The following is a 13885-nucleotide window of genomic DNA, read 5'->3' on the forward strand; positions in this document are numbered from 1 at the left end:
GTAGGTTTCTTGGTTCTTAAAGAATTCAGAACATGTCATTAAAACTGTTATTCTCTGTTGGAAAACTTGATTGAGTGTTATTGATTTGATACACATTAATCTCGCTAGTGCAACCACAATTAGACATTTCAACCTAATACTAATACCCTGTCTATGGGTATGTTGACCTTTTGGCTTGTCCAGAACTAGTCTACCCAAGCTCCAGCCAGCAGAGGGCACTGTTCCATTTACAAATATGTAAGAACTACCTTGGTGTGGCTTCTCTACCAAAATTGTTCTAAAAATCAGTTCTAAAACAACACTTTGAAACAATTTGAAAGCCCATTGTATATATCTAAAGGCACTAGATATATAGACTCTCTACTTCCATTTTATGAAGCCAGGAAAGTACTTAATCCTCTCTGAGACCAGAGTGAAGGTGACAGCCAGACAGATGGAGAGCAAAAAAAGAAAAAACAGTCAGTGCTTAAATGGAACGTTATGCTGACCGCTTTTCCACTCCTTGTTTGATGCCCAGCACCAAGTGCAGGAACCAGTTGAACTGCACGGTCCAGCCCTTGTCCCTGCAGATCTCGATCTGGTCCAGGAAGTGGCGCTGCGCTTCCTCCTCAGAGCGGCCCACGGTCAGCGCCTCGCGGATGTACTCGATGTCCTCCTTGCTGGTCAGCTGCGGCATGCCGGTCATCAGCATCATGGAGAACAGGATGATCAGCAGGTTGGTGTGGTGCCGCAGAGCCAGGTAGGCCTTCACGCACACATCCTGCCAATGAGGGAAGGGAGAGGTTGATACAGATGTATGCAAACACACACATACACAGATACCTGTTCATGTACACACAAACACATGAGGACGACCTCAGTCAAGTAAACACAAACACACAGTCTAACTGGGTGGTGGGTAGCAAGACGATCAAGGGGGCTAACACACATACAGGTACACGCACACAGTGATGCGCCCACATGCACACACACCTTCTGTCAGAGGGTGAAAGGAAAACGTGTTATACACACACACACACACACACACTCAAACCACATAATTTGACTGAAACCACACTGACTTCCAACCTCTCTCCTTATGTGACCTACTGTTAATGCAGTAACTGCACTTTCAGGAATTGTGGATGGGGTTCTGTACCTGAAATTTCTGGAAATGGGGGCTGGTTTTCTTCCCTGTGGTCGCCATGACATACAGGAAGTCTGGCGTCAATACAAACGGGACCCTCTCCTTGCTGATACCCAAGAAGCTCTTGTAATTTCCAAGGATGTGTCCAAAATCAATGTGGAAAAGATTACCTGAAATCAGGGACATTTTCATTTAGAATACAGTAGGTGATTATAATGCCATGATTCACTTTGTGCAGATCAGCACCACAGGATTCAAGAAAGTGTTACCAGAAAAGTACAGGGGAACTTTTGTACCTGATTCTGTGATCATTATGTTGTCATTGTGTCGGTCTCCGATACCCAGGACATAGGTGGCCACACAGTAACCCCCACAGGAGTACACAAAACGCTCGACAGCCTGCTGAAACTAGGGCCAGACAGGGCAGTAACACAGCACATATAAACAGCTGTTCAAGAATGAGTAATAAATCAAATCTACACCTTCACATCTCTGTCCATCTTAACAACATAAAATATGACATGCTCAAATTGAGAAAACTGTAGAGATCTTGAAAAAACGGCATTTAATCCAATGTTTTTGTACCGTTTGTTATACTTTACAATGTGCTAACACATCTGACACAGCTGATGCATTTGGCAGGGTGCCGTGCCATGCAGATGCCTTTCACTGATCTTTAAATCATCTGGATCGCTAATCCAATTCATTGTGCCCCCTATGAACCAATCCACATGCTGACAAGATTCTAAACAGAGTCTGCACAGAATGATCCCCTGCAAGCACCACCAGAGTCTGGAGCTTTCAGGAAGCACTCTGGGGGGTGTTTCCTTCCTTTCTTTCACACACTGCAATACCACCCACCGCTGACACCAAAACAGCGCAGACACAGAGAACAACGTACCCTGTCCTCCGTTAAACACTTGTCTCGCAGCCATTGGTTGAGGATCTCATCTTTAAAGGCACCGGTGTTTCCCACAGTGCTCTGCTGGATGTTGGCGATGGTGGTGGCATCCTTCACTATCTCGATCATCCCTGGGGGAAGAATTCGTCATACATTATGTGCACATATGAACTTCTTGTTGAGTTTTTAGTTCTTTAGGTGAAAGTGGAAAGCAATTCAAACCTGAAGGCCTTTTGTCTGTGATAAGAGTGAACATACACAAATTGTGTTTCAAATATTGGTATTAGTATTTAAAATCATTTCTTTTTGTTAAATAATCAGCAAGGATTTTTCACATTATATTCACAGAGTAGGAAATCTTACCTATTTTATTTCCAGTTGAAATGCAACCATATGGCAACAAAGATAAATCCAAAGACTCCGCTTCCCATATAGATTCCATTATCACCAGAATCTAATAGATAGAAACCCAGTTCACTTAGGCAGTTGATATAATGCAAATGATCCTTAGCATAATTTAACTGCCTGTATAACAGATTGTGATGTTTTTTTCCATACAATAGGAAATGCCACAAAGTCTTATTGAAGAAGAAATTTCATTAGTTTTTCATGATATCCAAAACCACTTCTCCTGCTCTACCACAGCACAAAAGAACTCCTTGAAACCTAAAAATTTCTTTATGATATCTGTCGCTGCTCTTTATGATATCTGTCGAGTGCTGCAAACCTTTAAAGACTGTCCCCTTCAGAAATAAATGATGTTCATCCCACACATGCAATTTCAGAGTGAAACGATTTTGCCATTGTGGACAAGTCAAGAGTCCAGCAGTATGTATAACCTCCTGCACTGCTGCTCTGAAAAACTACCATTGTGGATTTGCCCATGTGGCCCTGGGCGCAAGGTGCACCTGCAAAATGAGCATGTCCTGGCGCAGGTCGTCCCCGTCCTTAAAGATGATCCCGATGGTGTCGCTGGACCGCGTGGTGGGGTCAGCCCGCTTGAATTGCAGCCACAGGGGCTTCTTCTTGGAAGCCATCACTTTGCACTGCTCAATCTGTAAAGAAGCATAGGGAACTGTAATCCACTGACAAGCTGTGTTTGTTACAAACCTGGTAGGCTAGAACAAGCCTGATGCTACTTCTACAGCCCGCTGAGGTACATCGACAACAAGCAGAATCTGCAGCTTGCCATAAAGTTCCACAACACTTTTGTAAAATCAAACTTTTTATTGCTTAAAATACTCATGCGTTCCAGTTTTTTTCCATCAGAGTAATACACCCTTGTATATATGATAGGTAAGGTGTGATATGTTTTATCATGCAATAGCCCCTAGGTGTTGTTGAACTTTAGGCTGAGGTGGGTTACATACCAAGAAAGCAGAAAGAAAACCAGTCAAGACCAGATATAAGAGGAAGGAGAAACGAGGGAATGCCAGACAGTCAGAGATGATAAAGGAGAGAACAAAGGACAGTGAAAAGAGATCACAAGGTAATCAAATATTAATCATTAATCAATATTCAATTAGAATATTATTCACATGACACTCCAGTGATTAAACACATATATATATTTAGGTCTAGAAATCTAACATTACATCACACAAGCACAGATCAATAAACACTAATTAAATGAAAAGATGAAAAAATGTGTGGAGTTTAATCTGACACATTTTGCACATTTTATTTTGATTAAAACAATTTTATTCATTAACACATCAAACTTCCGATCCGTTTCCGTACCTTTAATTTTTGTAAATACCTTTACAAAAGGATGCTATGTAGAGCTTCACAAATCATAGAAGTACATGAAAACTCCCAAGGGGTTTTCCGAGATGTACCAAAGAACTAAAATGGACACTGAAATACTCTGGGGTGAAGTGAGGGGAAGAGCAGAGTGAGAAAGAGGTGTGGAAGAAAGAGCAGGAAAAGGGACTTGTGGAGAAGAAGACAGAGAGAGAGGGAGAGGAAGAAGAAGAGGAAGCCATGGTGGAAAGGTGACAGCTCTGCTCACCACCAGTGCTCCAGCTCTCAGGCCTGGGTCGTAGGGAACTCTGAAGCCCTCTGGCAGGCCTGACGTTTGTAAGTTCTCAAGCTTCTGCCGCAGCTGAAATACAACTGAAATTTCCGCAGCGAGTCAGAATTTCCCAGTACAGTATCTTTCAATGACACATATGACATAAATGACACAGATATAAATGACTATGATATAAAAGTCTCAGAGTGGACATTTGTAATCATCTGTTTACATGACTGGATGCTCTTATCCTTCTTAGTAAACCTTGAGCTTAGTGGTACTTATAGATACGATTCGATGGTTATTACTGACTGTCGTTTACAAACTTAACTAACACAACTTGGCACAAGTACTATTTACATAGTGTTTGCATTCTCCAAACTGCATGATCTAATAGGTTTCCCAAAGGTTTACCAAATGCTGCATGAGAGCCATGATTAATGCACTGGGCTTTGCAATACTAGGGTGGGTCCATGGGTTCGTTTGCAAGGCTACAGGTGGATTCCTACCCTGGTAGCAGGGGGATCAAGCTAAGGGGAAAATGCCATCTGCCAACAGCATGTGTAGAACAGAAGACAACACTGACCCTAATGGAATGCTGTTATTTTTTTAACCCAATGTATATCCTGTTGATGCGGAAATGAAGTGAAAGACAGACCTGACAGCCATGTGAAAACTGCCCGAGGCCCTCAGAGGTTTACCTTGCATGGACACGTCGTACTTTTCAGCAGACATGGCCTTGATCTCGCGCGTCACCTTCTGCAGGGCCTCGGTCATCTCCACCTGCTTCCTGAAGTCCTGCAGCATGGCGTCGCCGCAGCCGCGCAGGTAGGCCTCCAGGATGACGGCGTATCGCTGCTGGTAGTGCATGGACTGAGCGATCTCACTGCGCAGGAACCAAAACAGGAAGTGGCCGATCCGCTTGCTCTGCGAGTGAGAAGAGCATATGATGTGTTATGAATTTGTGCTCTAGGGACTGTTGTATCGTAATATACTTACTTGGCTTTTGTCAAAATGCACAAGCTAACTTGCGGTAGGGCTTGAATAGTGTTATGCTCAAACTCACTGGTCTGGGAGTGTTGTTAGCCTGGTCTGATACTGTTGCTCATTTAAAGTGAATGCATACACTTACGTTCTATTGTGATGGAAGTCGCTCTGGATAAAAGCGTCTGCTAAATGCATGTAATGTAATGTAACGTAAAGCACCCACAGGATTTAAGAAGAAAGAGAAAAGGTGGATAACAGACATGTTCTACAACAAGGACAGATTCTAATACTGCTTATTCTTGTTTATGTATGTTGCACTAGATGCGAGAAGCACATCAAACAAATAAATGAAGAAAATCATTCTGTCAGCCACCCTACTGCATACAAACGTGCATGTACTGCTCCTTGGTGACATCATATTCAATGTTGTTTTTAAGACTGATCTTAAAAATATCTGAGAAAATCATTTGTAAAAAAAAAACCACAGATGGGTGTTTCGGTGACATAGCCTCTAGGCTAGCTGGTACTCACCCTCAGAGCACGTTTCAGTAAGAATCTGGCTAAGGCACTGTCATGGTATGGTTCAAATTTCACAGCCTGTGCATAAAAGATAACAGATAGTCAGTTCATACTTTCAGTATTGCATATCTAGAGCACCAGTTAAAAGTGGTGAGAAAAACGTGCAAAAGCTACTATTAATATACAGGGTGAACCAAACATTGTTAACATCCATGTACAACTGAACAGATCAAGCTACAGGACAACACGCAAAACACAAGTTTTATGACCACGGGGTGATTCCATACTTTTTTCTACCTAGAGTGCAAAGACATTCTTAACAACAGAATGAGGTAAGATCTAATTTGAATGTTTAACCAAGGGATCATTGTTTTCAGCAGAGCAGACAGTTCAGTTGGTTCTCTATTGGTTCTCTAACATTTGCCACATGCAAAACTTACAAAGGGGACAATCTACAGCACTGCAGACAGTGAGTGAGTCAGGGTCTCACCTGTAAAATTTCTAGCAGATACTGAAGCATGGAGAGTAAACCCCCCCCCCCAATTTACATAAATATGAGTCTCTAATATGTAGGGATTAATCCGCATTCCCAAAACCACCTCACATCCAAATAAGCAGAACTAAGTCAGACTTAATATGCAAACTTTTTTCCTCTTCCTGTTCAGCTTCATTCCTCTGAACAAAAAATATCTACTCTGCATTCTGCTTTTTTTATTTCCTTTTTTCTTTTTTCCTGTCTTTTTTTCATAGTCAGCCTACACTTCCAATAGGTGTAAGATTTTAAGACTGTTAGCTATTCAGCCTTCAGATATTTGTATATGTCTTGCCGTAATAATTTTTAGGAAGGTACACATTGTAAGAAATGTGCATTTTATATATGTATGTGTATTTCACCTGTACAAGCTGTAGAAGGTATCTAAGGACGTCATCATCGGCCAGCGTCTCCAGCTTCCTGACAGCCATGGTACGCACATTGGCATCAGAGAAGTTGCAGTCAAGCAGTTGCATAGCGAGGCCCACATCCAGTGAGCTACGGTCCCAGGTGTCACTTTTCTCCAGCAGCTGGTGTGTAGCCGTCACTGCCTCCTGCTTTCCCCACTTCACTGAGCTAAGGAATTTTGGGTAGGCCTTGGGAATCCTCATGCATTCGTGCTTGAAGTGCCAGAGCAGCTCCTTGTCCTCTGGGCTAAGCGGGTGTAGCGGGTCTGTGGCTATAATCTGGTCGAACTGCTTTCGCAGGTGGTTGGGCATTTCCCTGTGCCCTCTCTCCCCTTCTGCCTCTTGGGCTTCGCGACATTTGGGCAGAGCGATGGGGTAACAGTACTTGTCCAGCATGATGGCGATGGCCATGGAGTTGGTCTTGTCCGGGTTGGTGGCAGAGGTGAGCTTGTCGGCGTTGACGCTACTGTTGTCTTCGCTTTTCTCTGGCATCTTCCACATGTGAAGGATGTACTCGCCCTGCCTGAGGAGCCAGCGGTGGTCCACCAGCAACAGATTTACATAGTACAGCAGGCGGTTCTTAGTCTTACCTTCATAGTTTGTGCTGTCTGGGTAGCTCCCCTTGGAAGTCTGGGCTTGGGCCTTGCCACAGGACACCTGCAGGCTCAGCCTGGCTCCTTTAGGAATGTCTTTCATCTTGATGTTGAACTCCAGCCAAGTGTTCCAGAGCACTTCCTCGGTGAAGGGCTTGGAGGATGTCCGCTCCTGGGCCAGCAGCTGCTGTCCATGGAATATGCTGGCCTCCACAAAAACAATCAGCTCTGAATTGCGTGGCAGAACAGGAATATCAATGCCCAGGATCTTGACTCGAAACCTTCGGTTGCAGTCCCAGAGCGAGATGGTAAAGACTTTCTCATGGTCTTTTTCGTCAATGGTCAGCTGCTCGTGGGACCCTGCCACACCAGTGCGGTCGTCCACCAGGGACCAGTCTTCCTTGTGCACCACGTCCTGCCCAGGGTTTGGAGGTGTCTCCAGCACCAGGTGGATCTCGTCCCCATTCTTCAGACACTGCCTCACCCAATGGAAGTCTTTGATGGCATGGTTCCCGAAAATGTACTCCTCCCTGCCGCAAACTCTCAGGACAAAATCGGACTCGCTGACATCCTCAGCAATACCCAAGAGCGCCCTCTTCTTGGCAATCTTGGTGAAGAAGCTCTGAAGAACCTGGATGGGTGTGTCATCAATCGATACCTTGATAGTCTGACTGGAGCTGCTGGTGTGTATGACTAGAAGAATGTTGTTATTGCTGATCTTGCTGAGCAGGTAGTCCGGAAGGGGCTTTGAGCTTATCCAGGGATCCATTGAGTAAAGTCTGGCGTCTCTGTCTGAGAGCTCGTTTTTCCGGGGGGTCAGTAACTTTCGGCGGGTGAACTCCAGCTCATCGTCATGCACATTGCTTACATCAGTGACATCATATCCGATCAGGTAGTTCAAGAACTTCTGGTACTGAATGGACTCCTCAGTGGGCTGTGGTCTAGTGGCTAGGTGAATCCTGCCCTGGTCCCTCTTTAGTGCTTTCCAGTAGCGTATGCAGTCAAGTGTCTGGAATACCTGGTGCTTGTCATAAATTTCACACCAGTTACCCTTCTTTTGGTAAAGCAGAATGCAGTGATCAGGGGTGTACTTCTGGTAGAACTCAGGGCACAGGTTGGTAGCGACAGCTTTCAGCCACACCTGAGTCTTGACCTGCTCAACTGTGCAGTTCCCTGCTATGTCCAGCTGCAGCACGTCTGGGCTCTTCCCAGTCTTGGAGGTGGTGGGGAGCACAAACTCGATGGCTATCTGATCCATAGCTACTGACGAACTGGAGATAAAGGCTTTCATCTTCCTCCTCCTCCTCTTGTTTTCTTCTCTTAAAACCACAGGCTGCTCATCATCACTTACGTGCTGTTCCATAACCAGGGTGTCTAGCATCAGTAAGAGAACAGAATGTATCAATAATCCATTAACATTCCAGTACAGAGAAAGTGTAAAACACTACTGAGTGTACTACAAGGTAACCGACACAAATTCTCTGACATATCTTGTGATACTGTAAGACAATGCACTTAAAGTCTAAACAAAACTAAATATTTTCTTTGAAATTCTCAATGCACATTTATCCTACTAGTCCATAAACAAGCACTGAACAGTATTCGGGAATGAGTATTATAACTGACAGAGCGCTTTCTTTGATTTGTCTTTCATGATTTCACAGACAAAAATCCCTAAAATGCGTAGGTAAAGTACATCTAAACGAAACATTTACCAAAATCAAATCAAAGGGCGAACAAACCAACAAGGAATTCCACACAGAGAGGGATAAGTCCTGGCTAAAACTGCAGCTATAACCCCAGGGCTCACTAATTCTAACCTTGTGATCCCAGAGCACAAATATTTGTTTGGAATGCTGTTTCCTAAGATATGTTTTAGATATCTGAGACCTTACCCGAGCCTGATGGGATGTAGCACAAGAGGTTGGCCTCGGGTAATATCAAGTCGAGTGTGGTGAATATTTTACAGCTAACAATCAGGCTCAAGATTGGGGATTATTTTAGGTTAAAATATTTCCGGTATTTATGTAAGGTCATGAACTAGATAGATCTAATAGGCCCCTAGATTAGATTGCTTCGTATAATCTTCATATCATGTCTTTGCAACACAAGTCATTTTGGAAGGGAGGAAAAGGCGTGCACAGCTGAATGTTATCAGGGGCTAGTAAGCAAAATGATTGGTGAAGCAATCAAAATTATCAGAACGGCTAATTGTGACAGCGAACAAGATCAATACATTGTCAGTTTAGAAGTTTGTTCAGTTGATATTAGAGGTTAACTTAACCACCGTAAGAATATAACAATGATCTAAGTGGTTTTTAATACAAATAACTATCTAGTTAACTAGATAACATGACAACTTTGCTTGTTAGCAATAAGAATGCCTGAAGGCTAACAACTCCTCACTGTTGATTGATAAACTGAAAAAATCTCTCTCTTAAAATGCGTTGAAGGTCCAACAACAAAAAACATGTTAAACTGTACGTTAAACGCATTAACACATTAAACTTCAGCTGTGCTTTTCATCTCAAAGAGTTTCTGTCACAGAATGCCATCGTTGCTAGATGCTGAGTACAGATAGGGTATCCAAAAGAGGACATTATAAACCTCCCACTTTCTCTGCTTGCATTGATGTTCTTGACTCACAGGACCACTCAGTTAGAAAATGTTCACAATGATGGGGCCTCAAGGTGAAGGGGATAGGGGAGAGTGGGTGCTTTGGATGAAGGGCAAGTATGTGTGTATTTAAGATGTTATTACGATTAAATATTTCGGTGTAGATGAAACTTTATAGGGCAAATTAAACCAACATTTCATCAGAAAAATATGTCAGCAAATGACAAAATGCAGCCAGATCAAAAAATGAAAACCTGAATCAAAATAATGGAGGCAGAAATTTAGCTTGCAATACTGTTTTATCACCAGTAATCAAGTTACGAAATGAATTTTGTGGAACTTTTGTTCCCCAAAGAAACGATTCTTTGGCAGCCCTCAAAACTGGGACAGGCGGTGGTTGTTGATTTCAATGGAAATGGAACGCGAAAATCTGATGTAATCCTACTAATTAATGGATAGGGATCCTGACATTGCCAGAAACATTCTGCGCTTATCAAACAATGAGGTACGTAGACGGGGAAACGCGTGGTCTACATTTCTTCTCCGCACCAGGACAGCAAAAGTTTTCTCGTGAAACATCGCCCGTGTGAATATAGCCCTTTGGTGTTTACGCTCCGAAACTAACAGGTGTTCTTTCGCACCCTGTAGTAAACAACTCCACAGAGACAATGCTTACTCTGTTCTAATTCACCAGCAACGGATCACACTAGTCCATCCGTTTGCGACAGTTACTTCTTCTTTCGCATCGACTTGCATGCAAAGGAAGTCTTGCAAGCCAGGAAGCACGTATACCACAATGAAGTCAACATTTAAAAATATTCTGAATGGAAAAGAATAACGATAAATTAGACGAGCATATGGTCTGTATATTTAGTCTAAAACCGACCAACTACAGATAAATAACATAAATAAGTATAAGTATACCCATTATGTATGTAACGTCTTACACTGCAACACTTGTCAGTATGGACTGAATAAGCTACTACATTTATATAGATATAAAACAAAACACAAGTTCATGAACGTCTTGGCTTGGTTTAACTATTTTCAAAGAGGACGGTTCTGGACGAGTGAAATAACTGACGTGCAGTTGTTGTGGTCAAAAAAATAAAAAATGAAAGAATGTTTATACGAGGAACAAATAAAATGTGTAAAAAGGCCTATGTTGATACGTATCCACGACTCGGTCCGAAGGCTCTACAAAATGATGTGTAAAGAAAGGTAACGGTATTGCTGGAAATAATCGGCAAGGCAGGTTCAGGGGAGTGACAAAAAAAAACTTACCGCTCAGCAGCACAAACAGGACAGAAGCCACCAAAAGTGCTTGAATTGAAGAGTTTTCGGCATTTATGCAGCTAAATAAAAACCAGATTATCGAAAAAGAAGCTATGTGGTTTTCCGTCTGTTTCAAACTTTATCAAATTAGCCTCGACGTATACACGTATCACCACTCCTTCGTCTATTCCTGTTTCGGGGACAGCTCGAACATGTTCTTCTCCTATTGGCTGCTTAATGTTCGCTTTCAAAATGCCATGATTGTAGTTCTTAAAACTTCTAAGCGCAACCAGGCAAAAAACTCCCCTTGCGCAGTGCTGTGCTCTGCTCAGAGAGCACATTCATTTGTCAACACGGGGAAGTCTCAGTTTTAGCAAACTTGTAGCTATACTGATGTTATATATGAGTTTTCACAGGAAAATAGGGGAAACTAACTGAACTGAAAATACCATCTGGGTAACTCGTTGGCGGATGTAGCCTAGTATTAGGAACGGGGGCTGTACACCTTGATTTGAGAGGCATTTAGATTGAAGCTCAATCTAAGCGCAATGAGCCTTCCCTTACCGTTAATTACAAATACGGGCAAGTGTTACGTCCTTACTTACACCATATTATGAGGTCGGGTGTCGCTGAAATAAATGAGATATTAGGCTACATATAATTTTAAACTTCGTTTTATACATAGAAGATGTGCAAGGTGATACCGAGATTTTTAGTTTTAGATATGCATGAACGTAATCAACTGAATTTCCTTCATTTGGTGATAACCAAAATAAGCATTTACAAACAAAGAGGTTCTTACGAACAGCACTCCACACTTATCCCAATCAGCTCTTTCGGTATTCAAAATTTATTCTTGATACATAGCCTTCAAAATAAAGTAGCCCGAAAGATTTAATAAGGGGACGACTGCCACCTTCTGGTGACGATTGCTTCTGGAGGGGAAACAACCTAATAGGCCTACGTGCGACACGTGTGTCATCAGAAAATGTGGATGAAGTATATCCACAGTCGTTGTAGATTTAACTCTGCACAGTTCAACACTGTGTGTAATAGGCTATTAATTTTTTAAACGCACAAGGCAAACATAAAGTAGCCTATGAAACTGGAACAACAGGTGCAAGTTCATAAATTTCCCTCAATACTGACAGACGCCACCCAGTTAACGGTAGGATACTTCTTTGTGCCTGTTGAATCGAAGAGCATTTTTGTGAACTGAGCGCTTTCATTATTCTGGATTTCAAGGCTTTGAAAGCGTTCGTCCTGAAGTAAAAGTATTCTTCCTAATGTCTTTAATAGTTGCATTTTATACCCATGGCCAGAGGACAACGGTAACAGATAATTCTTCGTTTAGCGGGTCCATGTCGCAAATACAGCTCCCTGTCATAGACAACAAATATGATTACTCAACACTAACAGACAGCAGAAGCCACTACTGGTACATAACGGGCAGTTGCATTGTACTGTATGCTAATCAACAAGCAGAGGTAGCTGGTAGTCAGCACTTCTACATAACACAGGCAGTAGGATTGGCACCGCTGTAACGCAATAGCTAGTTAGGTGACGTTACCAAAGAATAGTAAAAGATACAACACAAGAACGACTAGCGAGCGGTTAGCACACCCTTCGCTAACCTAGTTCAGCTACTACCCGCAAATCATATAGTCATCGTTAAACTAGTAGGCTAAGAGTTCTAGCGTTAGCTAGCGGCAGTTGTCATGGTAATGTTAACTAACCAGCTTTCTATATTTAAATGAAATACTATGGCAAGAATATGAAAAATATGACACAGACCATAAAATAAAGGGTCTTGTGGTTTTCTGTTTTTTTTTGTTTTTCTGTTTTGAACTAATACAGCCAAAACTAAACACCGGAAATTGTTAGTGCCTTTTGGTAAGAATGTCTATCCTGTGCAAATCAAGTAATAGCATTGCTATTAAACATGGCACAGGTAATGTGAAAGTGCTCATACATGTGCGTTTACTTACTTCATAGATTTCACAGGCCTTGGAATAAAATTTTAATATTTGACCTGCCAAGGCCTGATTTCAGTTTAAGCTTCTGTCCTAGTGCCAGATTAATAGAATCCTCGTTCTGACAGGATGTGTTCTCTTCTTAAGTAGTATGCTTTTGTTCATTATGATACGGTTTAAAGCGACTTGAAATTTTGAATCCTGGAATAGACAATTCTATACTTATTATACAGCTAGAAAAAAAACCCTCATAATAGTAGGGCCTTGTTCTGCTGTGAGGATTTCCCGAGTAGCACGTGGCAGCATGGCACATAAATTAATACACTCCATAGTTTTGCTATGGTTGACAAAATCCAAAACCATTTTTTTAAATTAAAAAAATCATACAAAACATAACATCTCTGACTCGAAATCTGGGGTTGGCATTTTAATTAGCCACTATTATGCATTGTCACTGTACCCACTGGATTAAAGGGTGGCTTTCGTCTACACTGGAACTGCGTTGCATCTGCGCGTAACCATTTAATTTTTCGATATATCACTCTGTGTTTGCCATTCCAGCCGATCCACTTACTAACAGATCTGTGGATCTGCGCAGATGCAACACAGACCCGATCTAGACGAAGGTGCTCTACGGAAAAATACCGAACCGATAGTAAAGCACCCCCCGTGAATTATGCGTGATATTGCAGCTCTGCTGTCTGCGTTTCCCCCAATTCATACGCGAATAAGTGTGCGCGCATAAAAGCACCTGACAGTGACAGCAAGCTCGTTGGTTACAATGACAGCCCCTGCTTGCGGTCGCGCCTCTAGTATCGTCGTCGCTTCTGGAGGCGGGCCGATCTTACTCGCCTCCAATGACTCGTCATCCACCGCCCCCCGCCTGCGTTTGACGGGAACATGAGCTTTAGGCCCGCCTCCTTTTGGTTTGTACATCATCCC

At 42.5% G+C, this 13885-nt stretch overlaps 1 protein-coding gene across 1 annotated transcript; it reads right to left on the bottom strand.

Moving 5' to 3' along the window:
• Positions 1-369: 369 nt before the first annotated feature.
• Positions 370-11108, bottom strand: pik3cg (phosphatidylinositol-4,5-bisphosphate 3-kinase, catalytic subunit gamma). The gene is made up of 11 exons (XM_036517778.1): positions 10980-11108; positions 6442-8453; positions 5560-5625; positions 4743-4968; positions 4039-4142; positions 2936-3082; positions 2391-2481; positions 2028-2158; positions 1423-1534; positions 1139-1296; positions 370-760 (listed from the first exon to the last, which is right to left on the bottom strand). The coding sequence occupies exons 2-11, from the start codon at positions 8440-8442 to the stop codon at positions 479-481; spliced, it is 3318 nt and encodes a 1105-aa protein (XP_036373671.1). The 5' UTR covers positions 8443-8453; positions 10980-11108; the 3' UTR covers positions 370-478.
• Positions 11109-13885: the final 2777 nt, after the last annotated feature.

Source organism: Megalops cyprinoides, chromosome 23 (genome assembly GCF_013368585.1).
Source record: "Megalops cyprinoides isolate fMegCyp1 chromosome 23, fMegCyp1.pri, whole genome shotgun sequence".
In the NCBI taxonomy this organism is placed as follows: domain Eukaryota; kingdom Metazoa; phylum Chordata; class Actinopteri; order Elopiformes; family Megalopidae; genus Megalops; species Megalops cyprinoides.

Coding starts and splice junctions, on each gene's coding strand:
- pik3cg (XM_036517778.1), bottom strand. CDS start 8,442: ATGGAACAGCACGTAAGTGATGATGAGCAGCCTGTGGTTTTAAGAGAA. Junction 5,626..6,441: donor ACCTTCTACAGCTTGTACAG/GTGAAATACACA, acceptor TTTTATGCACAG/GCTGTGAAATTTGAACCATA. Junction 761..1,138: donor CCCATTTCCAGAAATTTCAG/GTACAGAACCCC, acceptor CCTCATTGGCAG/GATGTGTGCGTGAAGGCCTA.